The sequence below is a fragment of the Calcarisporiella thermophila genome, assembly GCF_041956535.1.
Source record: "Calcarisporiella thermophila strain CBS 279.70 unplaced genomic scaffold VTP21scaffold_7, whole genome shotgun sequence".
Taxonomy (NCBI): domain Eukaryota; kingdom Fungi; phylum Calcarisporiellomycota; class Calcarisporiellomycetes; order Calcarisporiellales; family Calcarisporiellaceae; genus Calcarisporiella; species Calcarisporiella thermophila.
In genome coordinates, this window is record NW_027192197.1 from 849,164 (window position 1) to 866,379 (window position 17,216).

The following is a 17,216-nucleotide window of genomic DNA, read 5'->3' on the forward strand; positions in this document are numbered from 1 at the left end:
CCCAATAACACCCGATCCAACGGCACCATGGTTTGATAATTAATTTGATGACATTATTCTCGCTATGGGTGCGGGGTTTGCAAGCGGGTTAGACTTGGATGCCTTCAACAAAACTCCCAGAGCGATGAAGAGGTCTACTTCCTCGAGCTTAGCTTGAATAGTTTCAAATTCGATCCATTAAACAATTCAACCAGGAAAATATAAATGGGGTGGTTCACGCTACCGCTTTTTCTGATTATTCTCTTGAAATTATGCGAAATCCTGCATATTAACTTGGCTGATTTGGTTTCAGCAGAATACTCAGAAAATCGTAATAACCATTTTCCACAACGTTAATTTAGTCTCTTCGAAAAACCCTACTCGTTTCCAATCTTCCACGGTCAAATTTAAACACTTTCTCGCGAACTCCAGGCGATGTCTACGGTGCACAGCTGAGAGAAGAGGCTTCTTTGGACGCACTCGAGTCAGCACTTCCTCTCTTTGGATTACCCTCCTCACGGTATCATCGGTCAATTCTCTGTTGTATTGCTCTTTGAAAATTTTCTCACATCGGTTGGTTTTTGCAGTGTAGTGTAGGAGCTGTAGTTTTTTCTCAACCTATTTGCACTGTTCCCTTGAAAGAGATTACTGAAATATAGTGATTTTAACAAAATATATCGATTTGTGACTATGCTTTTGAGGTCGGCTGTAAGTAGATGCCTTCATTAATGAGCTTAAATAGAACATCACGGAATACAGTTAACCAAAAGCAAATCGTAATAACTAAAGTATATAAGCAAGGTTATAAAACAAATATAGAAATATAGAAATATGATAAATACGAATTTGGGGGATATTATATTAAATCTACATGCTTGATTCTTTTTCTAAAAAGCAGACAAGATCAAATCCCATAGTGCAACCTAGGGCGTGAGTTGTCCCCACTAATCCCGCCGCCACACTTGGTGATCCTTGAGGTAGAAACAGAGCAGTGCCTCCTGTTCCAAGCGCTAACGCAGTTCCGTAGGCCTCAGCGTTTGCATTATGCGATTAAGACTCTGGTTGAGCCACCATGATTTCGGGTATGTAATATTCGCCTATTCAATTGGGCAACCGGCACCTCAAGTGCATGAAATTGAGAACTAGCATTCTCTACGGCATTTCGTAGCACACTATCAGGCAAATCAAGGCAAGTCATTTATTCTCTCGCCACATAAGGGGTTCTAATTTCATACAATGACGATTCCACATCCAAGTACTATTGCACCTTGGCAAGCACACCACGAACATTCCCGTGGATGCTGTGCATACACAGGCACTCCAATGCTAAGGGCCACCTTACTCACAACTTTCTGCCAGAGTTCTCCTGTCCAGCAGTCCTCTTTTCCTATCCAGTAGTCCTCTCTCCCTGTCCAGCCTGGAATGTTCATGAATGATTGCACCTGCATCACCTCATACCCCTCAGATATACTCCTTGTCCCCGGATCAAGTGTACCTGAGGTAGATGATAGCACCCTGCTAGACCATGTCTCCGTCCGCGAAGGATCCGGAGTGTACTCTTCATCCGGTATAACGGTGGCGTCAAGATCTTCGTCGTCCCATAATTCTTCATTGGAGTCATTCAAATTATCCGCTTCCAGTAATTCAGATCCCGGAGAAGAGATAGGTGTGATCGTTGTTTGTGACGACAGGAAAGATTCTGGACTTGGCCATATAAAATGATTCAATTGTTCAGTATTCATTTTTTAATCGTACAGTGTACGAGCAGGTATGAACCAGATGAATCTAGATAGCGCCTGCACAAAATAATATTTGTAATGAATATTCAGTTAAAGGTTGAAAATTTTTGGATACAAGCAATATCACAGAAAACTTTGCAGTGAAAAGTGGGATATATTTAAGTACCTCGAAGAGTTGGATAGAATCGTAGCAAAGGAGATTCCTGATTTGATAAAACGCGATAGTTTTTGTGTATTCTCGTCTAATGTAGCAATCTCAAGTTGGATTGAAATGATATTTCGGCGAAGTAGGTTACGTTACCCATAGGATGGAAAAGAATTGGTCCTAAAAAAAAACATACGGGAAGTGATGCATTCCCTATGTTGTTTATAATAAATCCGGAAGGTTATAGTTGCAAAATTGCATCAGGTTTATTAACGATATCATGTCAATAATATTTATAAGATTTATTATATATTCAACGTGGTTACAGATAAAATAAGACACAAGTATATCAGATACGCTTTGATTTCAAATATCGTCCTTATCGCAAGCATCATAGTTGTATTAAGCTTGTATTAAAATGAGCGTACAAAGAATTAACAAAAATAAAATAATCAGTTTTGTCAAGACAACATCGTGAGCTTTGAATTAGGAGAGATGCATACATAGCCATATTAATCAGAGGCTATATTAAGAAAGGCTCGATTGGATAAGCGCATGCCTAGCCAGGCATGGAAGAAAAGAGTCTACAACCCTTCTAGTAGAGTCCCTGTTAATGATGCACACATAAGGCTCCATACCACATAGCAAAATTCAACAAAGAAATGGCCTTTATAATTACGAAACATTGAACCGGATGCTTTATTGAAAACCTAGGCCTAATGCTGGCCTTTACTTTTATCTCTTCAAACCCCTCGGTATCAGCAGGAGATGACCTCGCTAACAGACCATTGATGTGAAAACCTAATGACTCTCTCCGGTAGAAAATATACGGCTTCATCTGAATTGCAAGCAGATCTGTGGTTTGCAATCATTTGCAAGACTCCGATCTTGACCTTCTACAAATTACGAGAGGAGCTTTAAATCCCGATATACGGAGCATGGGGAGATTACTTCTTTATTCTCCCCAAATTAGCACTACGGGCACAGGGAGAGATCGAGAGCTTTCTTTAGCCTCTCCTCAGCGAGTTGAGGGGCAAACTGAAAGAATAAGATTTCCACGTGTAATATCACCTGTTTTTTACGTGACAGTAAAGAGTATACAAGTCAATGAGCAGCTATCCAAAACCGACAGAGTCGTATCGCAGGGGGATATCAGCCCACCTAAGCTGCCCGTTTCCTTCAATGGAATGACTGGTTAGCTGGAGCTTTCAACCTCTCGCGGGGAAATCAGAGTTGGTAAAACCAGCATGCTGCGCGTGAGTCATCTTCTGGACCCAAAGGAGAGGGACCGCTGGTACTCTAGGAAGAGGCGTAAATGCCTCCGAGCCTTCTTTCTAGCCATGAACCCTAACGCATATCCTTGGCGGCCAGTGGATTCATTGGAATAGTGGGCAAAATAAAGCTGCTTTAGCCCATATTACTGCTTTATGACGGCCGCAAGCCGCCCGTCCCATCAAGATGCCGAACCGAGCCATCCTTGACGAAGTCCTTGAGTGCGTGATGGCGGAAATCGTCGAGTGCCCGAGCTTATTGGTTCCCTACTATTTTCCTTACCACACCATGGCATTCTCTTTGCACTTGGAAGAAGAGCTGTGTTGCACTAGTGGTTGCATTGCCAACGCCCGTGTTTACCCGATCACCAGAGCTGCCTACCCCAAATACAGCCAACCTAACCCAGCGGGCCGCCTTCCCTCCCGATGGCTGGCCCCCGCTCGCCGTCCCGATTGAGCAAAGTTCGCCTGGGACTTGTATTTCCTACCACGCCTGGGATGTTGGATGCAAGTCCTTAATTTTACATCGCTCATGCTCTGAATCCTTCTGTTTTTCTCCTGCGCTGCCTAGCCTTTCCTGGTTCCATCGGCGGGATAGGAAGCAACCCATGCATCATGGTTCGTGTTGCGCTGCTCTTGCGGGGGAGTTTTTCGGGTTATTTGGGAAGCCATCGAGGAGCGAGCCCAGGCTTCATGGCCGCGGGCAAACTTTGGGGACATGTTTGCTGGAGCCTCCGGGCGATTGGCTTTGTTTTCTTTTTGATCACTTTTAATTTTTGTGCCAAATGCGACGCAAAGTACTGCTCGCTTGGGACTAATCAAGCCTCAGCGCTCTCATTCATGCACCTACGACTCTCACTCGCGTCATGCTTTTTGCCATTTTCGCTCCCGTCCGCGGTTGTGACCCCGGAATTCTGACTGGCTGCCCTTTTTGACCGCAGAAGTGTCACCTATATATTCAATTACTGCCTTGAAAAGGTTGTGGCCTTCTGGCACTGTTATAAAAAATAGCACTCTTCTTCAAGTATTACTTTTCCCGCGGCGCTATACCTGTCCCACTATACCTGCCTTCGTTGCGATTCTTCTCACCATTACTGAGTTCCAGCCTTATTCTTTTTTTTTTTTAATTATTTCCCCTCGATTTTCTTTTCATGAGCTTTGGAAATACGAATAGCAAGTTTTGCTCTGCATGCCGTGTTCCTGTACCCCTTGCAAGCTGGAGTTCCCACTGCGATCAATACCACGGGCAGCACGTTAAATGCAATGTCTGCTCTTCCAATTTCAAGAGCGCGGAGGAATGTAAGTGAGATGAGAAATTCATTCGGTCCTCTCTGTGTAATTTTCTTTTTTCATCCTCCAGTGGTTCGACACGGGGGCACATGCACGGCAAATCGTAAAATGACCCGGTGGTTTAAATTGGCATGACATTCCATCGACCATAGAAAAAGGACTTTCTGGCATCATTTCCATTTTATTAGTTCAATCTTCAAAGAACATCCATCTTTTCTTGTCGTCCCCCTTATCATTTGATTGTATTATTTATTCATTTTTATTTGTCTATACATTCGCTTCCTAGGTTTCTGTCTTATATCTACCTCGCACTATGACTCTATCCCCTCCCCCATATATTTGCCTTCCCCCCCATAGCCCTCTTGTGGCCTTGAACATTGGTTTATTTTTGTGTAATTTATTGCAAAAAACATTGAAATACGTATTTATATATTTTGGTAGTGATAGCACACGATAAATAAAAAGAAAGCTGTACCTTGTTTTTCGCCCAACATAATTCGATGGTTTTTTTGAATCAATTTAAGGGATATTAAGGGGGAATCTCGATTGTGACCGTTTGAGCTCCGAACTGGATTTTGCCCGGGAGAACACGCTCCACTTGATAGGGCAGGCCGAGGATCTTGAAAACGCGGGGGGAGTTATCGGTGCATTATCCGACCGGCAAAATATCAGTAGCGGGAGGCGGAATGCAGCGAGAGGTCTGGTGGAAAGGCTGACTAAGCAGAATATGGAGTAACAAAGTGTTTGGAAGTAACCTAGTTTCGAGATCGAAATCTAGGTTACTACCTTGTCTCTTTCTGTGTCGCAATGGGCTGCGGATGGATGGGAGGAGATTGGCAATCCTCAGGGTCACACAACCCATCCATACGCCTCAAGCAAACAGGTTTCCCCCCCCCGTTCATTTGGTATGCTTACGTTTGAAATGAATCCCTTCCATGTGATAATGCAAAGTCTGTATTCGTTAAATCTTATTGTCTAGCTCTTTCAATCCGATTGTCATTGAAACTTTGAGTCATTCCCCTCCGTGCTCCTTCTCTCCATGCACCATGTATTAAGCCGTAAATGGCAGCGGTCATTCGTCTGCCAAGCCTCGCCTATGCATCAGTTACAATGAAATGAGGAGGGGCGGCAGTTGATTGATAAATTGGGTCAGGTACACCGGGAATGCCGGCTGGATCATGGTGAAGGAAAACATAAGCAAACGGGCGGTACATCCGCCTTCATTTCTAGTATGAGGAGGTGTAAAGCCTAAACTAAAAACTAAACATAAAATCTGCAGCGCCATCCACATCAACACGACTGGATTTTGACTTTCAGAAAGCCTATTCCGTAATCCGTCTATGGTTGCTCGGATCTACCATATCCCCCGCATAAGCAGAATCTAATATAAGACAGGGGATAACCAAGCGAAAATCCATGTCAAATAACCCCTCTCCTTCCCGAGTTGGATTGAAAAAATAGGCTGAGAATGGAATGTCAAGTCTTAAGATTCATCCAGATTTCTTTCAATCTAGTGCAATAGAATCACAATCTCCCTATCCTAAAAAGCACTTTATGGTTCCGTTCATGTTATAGGAGCAGGGTGAAAAGATTCGGACCATTTGGATAGAATGGATTGTAGTTAGGAGTCGGCGGACGGCAATTTACCTTGCATTACAGGATTTTTATTTGGGTAAACAAAGCATTTGGGAATAGGACAAAATCTGTGGCAGAGGGATCGAAGGATAAAAGTACTAGTATTAGGTCTTAGGCTTCATTCTTGGGGAAAAAAAGGTGTCCATATTCGTGCTCATGCGACCATGAATTTAAAGGCCACCGATTTTTGATCGGATCCAGTCGGAGTAGTAGCCAACGCGAGTGAAGTAGGCAATGTTTTGACCATCGGCGCAGTATCCAGGTGCTCCCCACGAGGTGGCCCCAAGAAGCTGGTAGCTTCCGTTGCTTCCGGTATAGAGGGGACCTCCACTGTCTCCGTAGCACACTCCTTTTCCACGCGTGGGCGCAAGACAGATCTGGGAGCCGGATTGGCCTCCCCAGTTGGGGTTCTGTCGTCGGCAAACTTGGTCGTTGCCCACCACCACGTCCACCTTCATCAGCTGAGCGGGAGGACGCCCGTTGGGGTCGGAGGTGACTCCCCAGCCGGCAGCCCAAACTCGCGATCCTGGCGCAGGGGGACTGGAAGCAATTGGGATGGCTTGAGCATTGGGTCCAAAACGAATTGGCTGTGAGAGGATCAACACGGCAATGTCGTTGGTCAGCTGGTTGGGGTTGTAACGCTCGTGGGGAATGGCCCGGGACACCGTGACTCTAGTTCCGGAGCGCGCCACTACGTTTCCGTAGGTGATAGACATGCCAGAGCCAACGCAGTGAGCTGCGGTCACGACGACGTTCTCCTTTATGATGGAGCCGGTGCAGGAGCCCCGGCTGTTCGACACATAAACGGCAAAGGGAAGCTCTCCTTGTGGGACGGGTGTGCCTCCGATGATTTGGGGTCGGACCTCGACTCCATCCTCTTGGATGGTTGGGACCTGGAGATCGTCACTTTCTTCTGGTTTGGCGGGCGCAGCGGCTATGAGACTGGCGCCGGTTAGGAGGAGAATGGCACTGAGAAGACGCATGTTAAGGAAGGGGGAAGTTGGGAAGGATGGGGGAGAAGGTGTAAGAGAATGGGGGAGGGGGGTGAATCGGTGAAGAGGCAAGGGTGACCTACCTGGTTCTATATATACTGCTCGAGGGGATTTGTCTCGACACCCCGAGTGGTTGCAAGTAGGTTGAACCGAGTAGTTACTCAATCTTTCTTACGTGATAATTTCAGGCCTTTATGAGGCCACTTGCCGACCTTATGTCACTCTATTGACTGCGGATGTATAAAGAAGTCTGAAGTAATTAGCAAACATAAAAAATACCAAAAAAGGTTAGGAACCTAAAAAAGAGAATTTCCAAAATTTAGGGTATTTTTATTTTGAAATATCCGTAGCAAGTGACAATCGAACCCAGCGTGTTATGTAATCCCGTATATTGGCTGAACCATGGGCGACCCTCAGAGCTAGGATAAATACTAAACTGGTGCATGAAGAGTTTCGGGCATCAACCAAATGGTTATGATTAGTTGATATAGTTACGATCTCTCTTATTTTAACCTTAATAACCGTTTCGCATGAATTTATTAACTATTAAGAGTTCAACAAGTCAGAGGGAAAAAAAACACTGTGTTCAGAAGCGCAAATAGCTCTATAAAATTGTTCAAAAGTTGTCAGTTTTTAACGTCAAATGATAAATCTAGGGAAAATGGAATATGGAGCGTGAGGAAAATGATATATAGCACACGGAATGCAGAGTAGATCTATGACAAAATCTCTGTGCATAATACACAAATAGATGTGAGTAGGAGAGAGAGAGGGAGAGATAGAGAGAGAGGGAGAGATAGAGAGAGAGGGAGAGATAGAGAGAGAGGGAGAGATAGAGAGATAGGGAAAGGGAGAAAGGGAGAAAAGAAAATTAGTCTTTTGGTAAGAGAGGCGCGATTAATGTTAAACGGAAAAAAAACAAACAAAGTCCCGTGAAACGATGCGCGGGAGGGCGGGGTCAAAAGAGTGGTGATTATTTATAGAGTTGATAGGGTGGAAAATAAGCTCGCAATTAATGAAACATAGAAGAGATTAAAGCAGAGAAATGTGACCCCTGCGGAAATGGAAGAGTTTTGGGTGCTTGAGGTGTTGCTGGGCAGTGGAGATTGGAAGGAGAAGTCGTTGCCAGGTACGCCCGTTGGCTGCATATTTCGTCGGAGATGAAGCTTCGGCAGTTCATCATGGTCCTTTGCAAGATCATACCCCAGCGTGTGCAGGGATTGAAGAAGCTTGGGACCAAGGGGGCCGCCGTAGTGTTTCACGGACTCGGTTAGCGGCAGGTTTTCCTCATTTAGGTAGGTCATCAGTCGCTCGGGAGTGCCGCGATAGGTGGCTAAGTCGACATGGCTAATACTGGAGGCCCCCTGAAATGGTTTCAGACTGGTTTCTAGAATGAGTGCATCGTCCGCCGTCTTCCCCCCCACTGGCAAAAACCCTAGGCGTCGGGGAGTGGTTGCAATTCGAAGAAGTTCTTGTGATACATCGTACTCGGAGGATTGCATGAATGCTCTTGCGAAATCATTTGTGGAGTGAAATTCCATGCCCACCCCTCGAAAGCGGTTGATGCGGTTGATGTATTCATCGAGTGGTATGAGGTCGGGTAATACGGCAATATGGCGATCAAACACATACTGGAGAAAGCCTCTAAATTTGAAAGGGGATTTGTCGGAAGCCGGCGCATCATAATACCAGTCGGGCGTTAGCCCCGAGGATTTCCCTGATTCTCGAAAGTTATCAACGGACGCTCTGAAGTCATAGAGGGATGAAATAAATCCGAGCCCATGAACCAGCTCGTGGAGGGCGGTTTCGGTCAAATCGGCTTGATCTGCACGCATCGGCCCTTCTCCCTGCAGAAAAGACAAGAGGTAGGAGAGGGGGAGAGGTGAGGTGAGATTGAAATGCTCACTGGATAACAGCCAGGCTGGCTATTTACCTCGAAATACCAAGGGTAATCCATATTAAAATTCGCCTCGATGTCATAATCGCTGTATTCCGGGTGAGGAAGCATTCCTAGCTGTTTTGCTAATGCCTGTGGATAGAGGGTGGGAAATGCATCATCGCTATGCTCTTTTATGGGAATCAGTCGTACTGGCTGTGCTAGTCCTATTGATGAAGCCTCTGTTAATCCGGAGGTAAATTGTCTTCAGTAGCAACTCTCTTGCCCTTACCGATAAACAATCCTTCATTCGCTTTACAGCTTATACCCAAATCCTTGCAAAATGAATGGAACGATGCATTGACCAAAATTGGAGTCTTTAGATGAAGTGCACTCGAGAGAATGTCACCCGCTTTCTCAAACGACTTGCGAACCTTTTCGCAGGAGTGAGAATCTGCAGAACATCGAAAGTCGAACTTAATGCCCTTTTCAAACAGACCTCGGCGTTCCATCGTCCTGTCTGTGAGTGGGCAGTCGATGAGCTTTTGGTATCGGTGGCTCATGGGTTCATTTCGCTCTAGACACCAACCGTCCGGAGATATAGCAACTACTATTGAAATGGTCAGCCATATGATGTATAAAAGTTTGAATAAATCGAACATGGTACAAAGACAAAAAAAAGAAAGTTTGGGTTCTAAGAATTGAATGGAGAGTTTGGATAATTGTCTCGATTATGATTTTGAGAACATGAAGAGTATCTGATAATGAGTGAATGGATAAGTTGCTAAGCTGGAGGATTAGAAGACGGAGAGCCGGAAAGAGAACAGAGGCTTTCCGGTCAGTCCGTACTTCCTTTGAAGATTTGTAAATTCGAAATGATATGAAATCAAGATGAAGAGAACCTCGACAAGTTATCAAGGCAAAGAAATTGAATTAAATTATAAAGTTTGCCGCGCATTGATTATAAGGATCATCAAGCAGATTGCACCTAATTGAGATATATGAATGCTGGTCCTTTCCTGATACATTGGGTCATCGTGCGCAGGGTGGCTTATTCTCGGGTTATATCATTTATGGTCTTAAAGATTCTTATATCCATCCTAAGAGCAATTTGGGAGGTTATTATAGAGCAATTAAGTGCAGTACATGTATTGCTTGGATCCTTGATTAACTTTATCTGAAATTTACAGGATGAAGCATGTCGACCATTCTAGCGGTGATAAAGAAGGCGAAGTAACGGAACAGGTTGTTCTTACAGGGTTCGAGGTACATTATAAGTGTTCTTCTTTTATATCTAATAAGAAGTGATCTAATACTGTGGCCAATTCACGTAATAGCCTTTTGGCCGAGTAAAGATTAATCAGTCTTGGCATTCCATCAAGCCGCTAGCCGAGTGTCCCATTCTTCCCTTACCGCCATCTACCCCCAAATCTTACTCTGAATGCTCTCAACCTCGTATATCTATTCAAGTATACGAGCTCCCCGTAGTTTACTCACAAATTCCCAATCTTGTTCGCAATCTCCATCGTACAGTCAATGTGCCTAGAAGGCATTTCATCCACGTCGGAGCAGGAAAAACAGGTTCTATCTGTCTGGAATCTCTTGCCAATCAGAGTGGGTATAAGCAGCCGGATAACTTGGGAGAGCATCCGGCTGATGGAGAAGTTACGGAGTATGTTGGAAAATGTCCGGGAATACTAAATGTGCGAGTGGATGTCCATGCTTTGTGTAGCTGGCTGCATTCTCGAGGGTGGCAGCATGTTTCGGTTAGTAAAGATGCGGGGCGCTATTTGTGCGAATACACTCTGTATTGTTCGTTGGCCGAATGTTACCTTGCACGAGAAGGAAACAAAGAGAAAAACGACGACGAACACCAGCAAGAGACGAATACGGAGTCGGAGCATGTAGCTGGAGAGAAATCTCATACAAAGCCTAACCATCATTCTCAGGAACAAAATCTACGAGAGCACAAGTCGCGCAACAAGGTTGCAATGTTTGTGCATCTTCCTCCTGTCAATGAGCCTTATACGCTCCTCGAGATGACCGCCATTTTGAGAGACATCGCCGAATGGGTCGCTGCCCACTATTAATGGAGGATACTGTATTTATTATTTATTCATTTTGTGTCTACTGATACAGATATTTACCCTCTCGGTGAATATATTATATCAATGAGAAATAATTACGAAATATATGGATCTCTTTAGTAGCACAGTTAAATAACAGTAAAAATAATAAATAATTAAACGCACTGTAGAAAAAATAATGTATAAAAATAGGGATAAATAAGGCAAATAAAAAACAAGTTGAGAGAGAACAGGACTCGGGGGGGGGGGGGGGCAGGATGCCTTCACAGAAATGGTATCTTATCCAAATCGAAAGGAGTCTTCATTCCATCGATGTTATCAAAGTCGTCCTCGTCAAAGGCGTCCTCTTCCCGGTCTCCCTCGTATTCTTCATCTATCTCTCTTCCGGGGCGCTGGTCATGTTTAGAGGGTGTGGACGGAGGACTTTTCTTCCTTGTGAATGAGACTAGTCCTGCTAGTAGTGAGGGGGAGAGGGGCGGAGACTTTTTGTAGCTGGACGAAGAGCTTGGCGACAAAGGAGGCGTAGATAATTCAGGGGATGCCAGTCGAGTTAATATAGGTTCAGAATGACTTGCGGTTATTCCAGATTGCGAGGGAGATGCTGTAGAGGCTCCTGCATATTCCGTTATCGTTCGCAGCACTTTCCTTTTCCTTGACGATGTCGGAGTGCCCTCTCCAGCGGTAAGGGTCTTAGGGGATGAAGCTGAGTTGTCGTGGGGCTCTAATTCGGGCAGCTCTATATCTGGCAAAGCGGGCTTCCACCAGTTGTAATCGTTGAACTCCGCAGCAGCTGGAGAGAGGTCGGGTTTAATGGGCGGGAATATCATGTCGACCAACTCATTGATGCTCGTATATGTTGTATTGTAACCGGCTTTTGCTAAGAGGTCAAGCTCAACAACGCCGTACGGGTTTATCGTAAATATCCTCGATGCAGGTATACCAACGCTTCGATAGGAGAGGGCGTCCTATTTATGCAAAGACCATCAATACTCCAGCTTCAGCATGAAACAATCAATTCAAAAATTTACCGTGATTCTGTTTCCAAATCCAGCGTAAAAGGGGTTCTTATTACCAAATAATCGCTTAATATCCTTTAGACATGCCATCTTGAAAACTTCAGGTTTGCGCATCACAACCTCACGGTGAAGAGCGGAGAGAAGACGGTCAGGAGACATGATCACCGGTCCATCGGGTAAGGAATATTTGTTTTGGTTGACTTTCACTAGGTAATCTCGTGTGTAATCAGCCTAGACAAGCCAAATTGTAATTATTCTAGATAACACACATCGCCATGGTGAAGTCGCTCTATACCTGTCCTAAGGACCTGGATGTGAGATAGAGCATTGAATATCCATTATTACTGATCTGTGAGAAGAGCTTGGCTACACCGACATGTGTCCAGTCCTTCCCTACCATAGTGAACAAATGGCCCAACGCATCCGATCTTTGGAAATAGTTAGCCCCTTTCTCATAAATACAAGTTAATCATCTGGGTACAAGACTTCACTTCTTACTTTGTGATCGTTCCATCAATATCCGAGATCACGATTTGCGTGTCCGAGGACCAAAAAAACAGTTTTGAGACACATGTCGACTTCCCATAGTAGGATGAAGAGACGGTAAAGGAGAGTGTGCTCACACCCTTTTTCAAATTCAATTTTTTCTGGTATTTCAGAGAAAAAATTATTTAATATCCCAAAATAACATATAAGATACGCTTGCTTACCAATTGATCGGAAGTCAATCTCAAGGTTTTCATATAATTCTTTTTTGACTTTGCAGCTAGAGGCTGCTCTTTTTGCTCGGGTTTACTCTCCAGTATATCTAATCCAGCGTAGTCGACAGGGAGAGATTTACTTCTCTCTCTTAGCCTTTGCACGCCTGAAGAAATACTGGCACTGGTTGTCTGTGGCAACGGCTCCTCTTGCACTCGATAAATCGCCTTTGCCTCGCCCATCTCAGCCAGGTGGACCAGATCTATCATGCGCTCAGTTTTAACTGTTGGTCTATTTGCTTCCGCTTCCTCTAAAAGAGCCTTTTTGTCAGTCTTATATCCAGTAGCATCGAACACATCACTTGTTTCGGAGTTTTCTGACTCGACATTGGAAAGAGTGATAGCAGTCTCGCTGCGATCTTTGGCGGTATTTGACAAAGGTAGAGTGCTAGCGGGTAATGTATAGGGGTTGCTAGTTTCAGTTGTGTTTGCTAATATAATTCTTATGTGAATTGAGAGATCCAAATGATATCTGGAGATGGCTTAACATTTACACGAGAGGAATTCATCGTCGTCTAAATCTAGCGTTCAAAAACAAAGAAATTAGAATTCATTCATTGAGAAATTATTCTTTTCAAGCTGTAGTATTACCATGAGCACTATGCGCACTCACATACCCGGGGTCATCTAGAGAAATAGTGAGTGAGTACTTCTGTGTAATGAAACTTTCAATAATTCCTGGAATATACCGTCGATTTCTTTTTGAGCCTGATTTGTAGCATTCGACGAACTCAGGTCAAGGAATGGAGGCTCCTACAGAGAATATTAATTCTACCTCCGTCTAATACACGAGTATAAAGGAGATTATTACCTCCTGATCGCTTCCTATTGTACCTGAAGATGCATACATAGGAGGGGACGTCTGCAACTCTTCCGGAACTTCGTCTTCAGTTTCAAATACAAAGAAAGTTTCTCCCGTCTCACTTATTTTCATAGGCAGGTCAATAAGCTCTCCATTAATACGGAATTCAACCTACGCAATAGCGAGAAAAAAATTCATTCGTGTAGATGTTTGTTATAGTATGTCTAGTGGTTTCAAATTTACAAGTTTTTCCTGCGGTCTTAGGACGGTTAACTTGCCGAACCGCACATGAAATGGAGAGCAAGCTAACTCCCCATTAGGCTGTTCTACAACTATAATATCAATTGCTCCAGAGAGTGTGGCGGGATTAATTTCCTTGTAAAATTGCGATACTGAAGAGAGAGCACGCCCGACCTTGCCCACGTAGTCCATGGTGATTCATCAGGCAGAAAAACTAGGAAAGAGAGTGCTCTGATGTTCAGGTATATGAACAAATGGGCAGTGAAGGAAATGGAGAAACTGGGGCACAAATTATATAAAAGGAGATGGCAACGCTCAACAGTCAACTTTCAAGCTCCGCATATATGTCCTCTTAATTTAGCACTCTTATCCCCCATTCTTTGGGCAGAAACACAAGCAAGGCCATAAGCAATAAAAAAATTTCTATTACATTTAGCTTATTCGAGGAATAAGTACAGCGTATTGTAAACAGTTAAATATCCTCTTCCTAATCATCAAATTGGAGTAGCGAATAAACAGGAGCACAAAGTGCTTTTCTTCCATTGAGGGCCGTCAATTCGATCAGGAAGATATATTCAGCGACCTCACCACCTGATTTTTGCACAAGCTGGCCAGCTGCAGCAGCACTTCCTCCTATACTCACAGATACAAATCGTTAGAGACGGGGCATTGCGCTTGGTATGCGAAAGTATTACCAGTTGCAATAAGATCGTCGACGATGATGCATTTCTGACCAGCTTTCACTGCGTTTTGTTGCATCTCAAACACATCCTGTGTGGCGACAAAGCAAGCTCACTTATTCCGCCATCTCAGTGAAAGAAAAATTAAAACCACTTGCCTCGCCATATTCCTTTTCATAGGACACACGAACAGTCTCGCCGGGGAGTTTGCCCTTCTTGCGCACGGGCACGAAAGCAGCGCCTAGACGCATGGCAATCAGAGGGCCAAAGAGGAAACCTCGAGCATCGAGACCTATTTGGCATATGAAGTATGAATAACCGAAAGATCAAATGAAAGCAACAAAACAGAAAGCATATCGATTATACGAACCAACGATGACATCGACTTTACCAATCGTGGATTGGATATGGTAAACGATGTTTGTGATGATGGATTCGACAGCCAGATGATCCTGGAAGATAGGAAAGATATCCTGGAATAGGATTCCCTGTAATAGAATTCAACCGATTATTTCCAGTAACTGAATTTTCATTAATGCCATATAATTGGCACTGAACTGTCTATTTTGTTCTCCAGGAATCTTAAATATTTACCTTCTTGGGGAAATCGGGAATCGCCCGCAGCAGGCTCTTGATACGCTGAATATCCAAGTTGTTGGTCATCTTAAGGAGGTCTAATGTAATCAAGGGGGAGTCGAGTTTTGATACGATAATTTGAAAATTTTAAGCTTCTGATTAGCGGATCACTAATTTGTTGTTGCTTCGCTATTTTGATTTATTTCGGATAAAGCTTTACAGACCTACAAATCTCGAAACCAGCCTAGAAAACTTATACGGCTAAAATATAAAATAAAATAAGGCACAAATGAAAAATGGAATTTAATATTAAAACATGGTGAAATAATTCTTTTATATGTGACAATGCTCAGTTAGATCAGCCGTAGATAATTACTAGGGACAATTCCCACCGTCCCATCTAGTTTTCTCGCCTGCCACCAGCGGCCGTTAGTAGACGCAATTGCCATGATTTCATCCTTTTCGAACGAGATCTCGTTAGGATCTTCTGGGTTGGCATTGTATTTGTAAAGTGCTATGAAAAATTTAGGTGAATATCAGAACGATAATCCTCACGGTGCTCATCATCGTTAGAATACCTTTAGCCTTGTAGTTATATTCCACATTTTGCTGAAGGGTGCTGAGTGGGCGCACGCGACCCCTAGATCCCGGTGTTAATCCCAAAGAATTGATAGAAGAGGTTGTCGCTCCGCCTGCATCGACAATATCTGTGTTCGCACCCATCACAACCGCCCGCGGTGGAGCTGCGATTTTTTCACTTTCTTGTGCACGCGAAGTCTTCCCGTTGACATTTTGACCGGAGAAACTGTTCCCTTCGCGTCCAAAATAAACTATCCAGGAAAACTATTATACAAGAACGACACTGAGTTTGATTTGATTTCATCGGCTAAAAAGTTGGGCTTACTACCTGCGCTATCAATATAAGTATGCAGCCCGCTGCACCGGCCTGCGCAGGTGCGAATGGCGAAACAGTGCCACCAGGAGTGCTCACCAAAGTTACGCCCAAAAGCACAGAAGCAAGCTGGCTCAATATAGTAATGCTATAAACCAATAATCCTACAATCTAGAGCAAAACGGCACCTTAGCAACAAGTTTTTTGTGACATATATAAAGCAGTGTACCATCACTCTGTAATTCCATAATTGCTCAGTGAGAAACACGTAGCTAATGCCTATCAGCAGAACGAGTTCATAGATAGCCATCCACCAGAGGATTCCGAAATCGCGTATGGCAATTGCGCCAGAAAATAAGATAACCCAGCCGGCCTAGAAGGTCAGAGATTCAAGCCTTAGCTGTGGATGTAAGTTTGAGGGAAATACCACAAGGGCTTCTTACTGTGTCTAGCGCCAGTGTTCCGAGCGCGAAAGCATTCCCCGTAACACGAGCAACTTTCATCTCGGCCATGCTTGAATTATGGAAAAGATGAAGACGCGCCAAAAATAAAAGAATGTGGTGAAAGTAATGAAAGTAATGAATTTAAAGAATGGAAGAAAATAATTCTAACGCTTTTTTGTTCTCCTTTGCCTGTAACGTTGAATTACAAAGGGGTAGGAGGGATCTATTATTTTTTTGAACCGAAACCTCACCCAGCCGCCACTGGTCAGAGAAACGTTTTTAAGCAATCTTTCAGCTCTCCCAAGAGAAATTCATTTTGACGAATTAGTAAAATTGCCGCAGCAGCTCCATTGAAAACTTAATTCCGTCATCCTTATTGCTTATCTTTGATTAATAATGTAAATCAATAATAGTGAGCGCCTACAATTACTTTCTTTCCATCTACACCTATTCTTACATCCCATCCCAATCCATTTCGCCGCTTTCATGCAGCTCCACTAACTTTACAAATCTCATCGATATAGTCACTATCTTTTTCTCTATCCTTTCTTCCGGAAATCTTAATTTTGTCAAATGGCAAATAAATTTCGTGACTGCTTTTATTTGTGATCGAAGAGTTCATTGGGTGAAAATTGCACAATGTTAAGGGACGAGCACGAACGACTGAAAAAAACTAGATAAAGGCGTTGGTCCTAATGTTCGACTCTCCCCCACTCTATCCTCCCTGTATCTTACTCCAACTCTCTCGAAGAGGAGTGTATTCTACTTCTTCTCTTGTTTTCTTTCGACAACCTT

At 43.8% G+C, this 17,216-nt stretch overlaps 9 protein-coding genes across 9 annotated transcripts; 3 read left to right on the forward strand and 6 right to left on the reverse strand.

Annotated features, from left to right (window-relative positions):
* Positions 1 to 1,208: 1,208 nt before the first annotated feature.
* VTP21DRAFT_10637 (uncharacterized protein) lies at positions 1,209 to 1,721 on the reverse strand (the record flags this gene model as incomplete). The annotated part of the gene is made up of 1 exon (XM_069389995.1): positions 1,209 to 1,721. The coding sequence occupies one exon, from the start codon at positions 1,719 to 1,721 to the stop codon at positions 1,209 to 1,211; it is 513 nt and encodes a 170-aa protein (XP_069253260.1).
* A 1,600-nt stretch (positions 1,722 to 3,321) lies between these two features.
* Positions 3,322 to 4,052, forward strand: VTP21DRAFT_10638 (uncharacterized protein; the record flags this gene model as incomplete). The annotated part of the gene is made up of 2 exons (XM_069389996.1): positions 3,322 to 3,580; positions 3,706 to 4,052. 2 exons carry the CDS (start codon positions 3,322 to 3,324, stop codon positions 4,050 to 4,052), a joined length of 606 nt encoding a protein of 201 aa, XP_069253261.1.
* A 233-nt stretch (positions 4,053 to 4,285) lies between these two features.
* Positions 4,286 to 4,559, forward strand: VTP21DRAFT_10639 (uncharacterized protein; the record flags this gene model as incomplete). Its single annotated transcript, XM_069389997.1, has 2 exons — positions 4,286 to 4,433; positions 4,495 to 4,559. 2 exons carry the CDS (start codon positions 4,286 to 4,288, stop codon positions 4,557 to 4,559), a joined length of 213 nt encoding a protein of 70 aa, XP_069253262.1.
* A 1,670-nt stretch (positions 4,560 to 6,229) lies between these two features.
* On the reverse strand, positions 6,230 to 7,042 carry VTP21DRAFT_10640 (uncharacterized protein; the record flags this gene model as incomplete). The annotated part of the gene is made up of 1 exon (XM_069389999.1): positions 6,230 to 7,042. One exon carries the CDS (start codon positions 7,040 to 7,042, stop codon positions 6,230 to 6,232), a length of 813 nt encoding a protein of 270 aa, XP_069253263.1.
* Positions 7,043 to 8,028: 986 nt separating this feature from the next.
* VTP21DRAFT_10641 (uncharacterized protein) lies at positions 8,029 to 9,490 on the reverse strand (the record flags this gene model as incomplete). Its single annotated transcript, XM_069390000.1, has 3 exons — positions 8,029 to 8,898; positions 8,985 to 9,169; positions 9,220 to 9,490. The coding sequence occupies 3 exons, from the start codon at positions 9,488 to 9,490 to the stop codon at positions 8,029 to 8,031; spliced, it is 1,326 nt and encodes a 441-aa protein (XP_069253264.1).
* Positions 9,491 to 10,118: 628 nt separating this feature from the next.
* On the forward strand, positions 10,119 to 11,017 carry VTP21DRAFT_10642 (uncharacterized protein; the record flags this gene model as incomplete). The annotated part of the gene is made up of 2 exons (XM_069390001.1): positions 10,119 to 10,193; positions 10,265 to 11,017. The coding sequence occupies 2 exons, from the start codon at positions 10,119 to 10,121 to the stop codon at positions 11,015 to 11,017; spliced, it is 828 nt and encodes a 275-aa protein (XP_069253265.1).
* A 260-nt stretch (positions 11,018 to 11,277) lies between these two features.
* VTP21DRAFT_10643 (uncharacterized protein) lies at positions 11,278 to 14,022 on the reverse strand (the record flags this gene model as incomplete). Its single annotated transcript, XM_069390002.1, has 10 exons — positions 11,278 to 11,979; positions 12,043 to 12,261; positions 12,326 to 12,458; positions 12,529 to 12,677; positions 12,741 to 13,219; positions 13,283 to 13,309; positions 13,380 to 13,415; positions 13,478 to 13,541; positions 13,600 to 13,761; positions 13,834 to 14,022. The coding sequence occupies 10 exons, from the start codon at positions 14,020 to 14,022 to the stop codon at positions 11,278 to 11,280; spliced, it is 2,160 nt and encodes a 719-aa protein (XP_069253266.1).
* A 295-nt stretch (positions 14,023 to 14,317) lies between these two features.
* On the reverse strand, positions 14,318 to 15,173 carry VTP21DRAFT_10644 (uncharacterized protein; the record flags this gene model as incomplete). Its single annotated transcript, XM_069390003.1, has 5 exons — positions 14,318 to 14,463; positions 14,526 to 14,601; positions 14,669 to 14,802; positions 14,881 to 14,998; positions 15,105 to 15,173. The coding sequence occupies 5 exons, from the start codon at positions 15,171 to 15,173 to the stop codon at positions 14,318 to 14,320; spliced, it is 543 nt and encodes a 180-aa protein (XP_069253267.1).
* Positions 15,174 to 15,439: 266 nt separating this feature from the next.
* On the reverse strand, positions 15,440 to 16,490 carry VTP21DRAFT_10645 (uncharacterized protein; the record flags this gene model as incomplete). The annotated part of the gene is made up of 5 exons (XM_069390004.1): positions 15,440 to 15,600; positions 15,665 to 15,929; positions 15,994 to 16,149; positions 16,208 to 16,351; positions 16,422 to 16,490. The coding sequence occupies 5 exons, from the start codon at positions 16,488 to 16,490 to the stop codon at positions 15,440 to 15,442; spliced, it is 795 nt and encodes a 264-aa protein (XP_069253268.1).
* Positions 16,491 to 17,216: the final 726 nt, after the last annotated feature.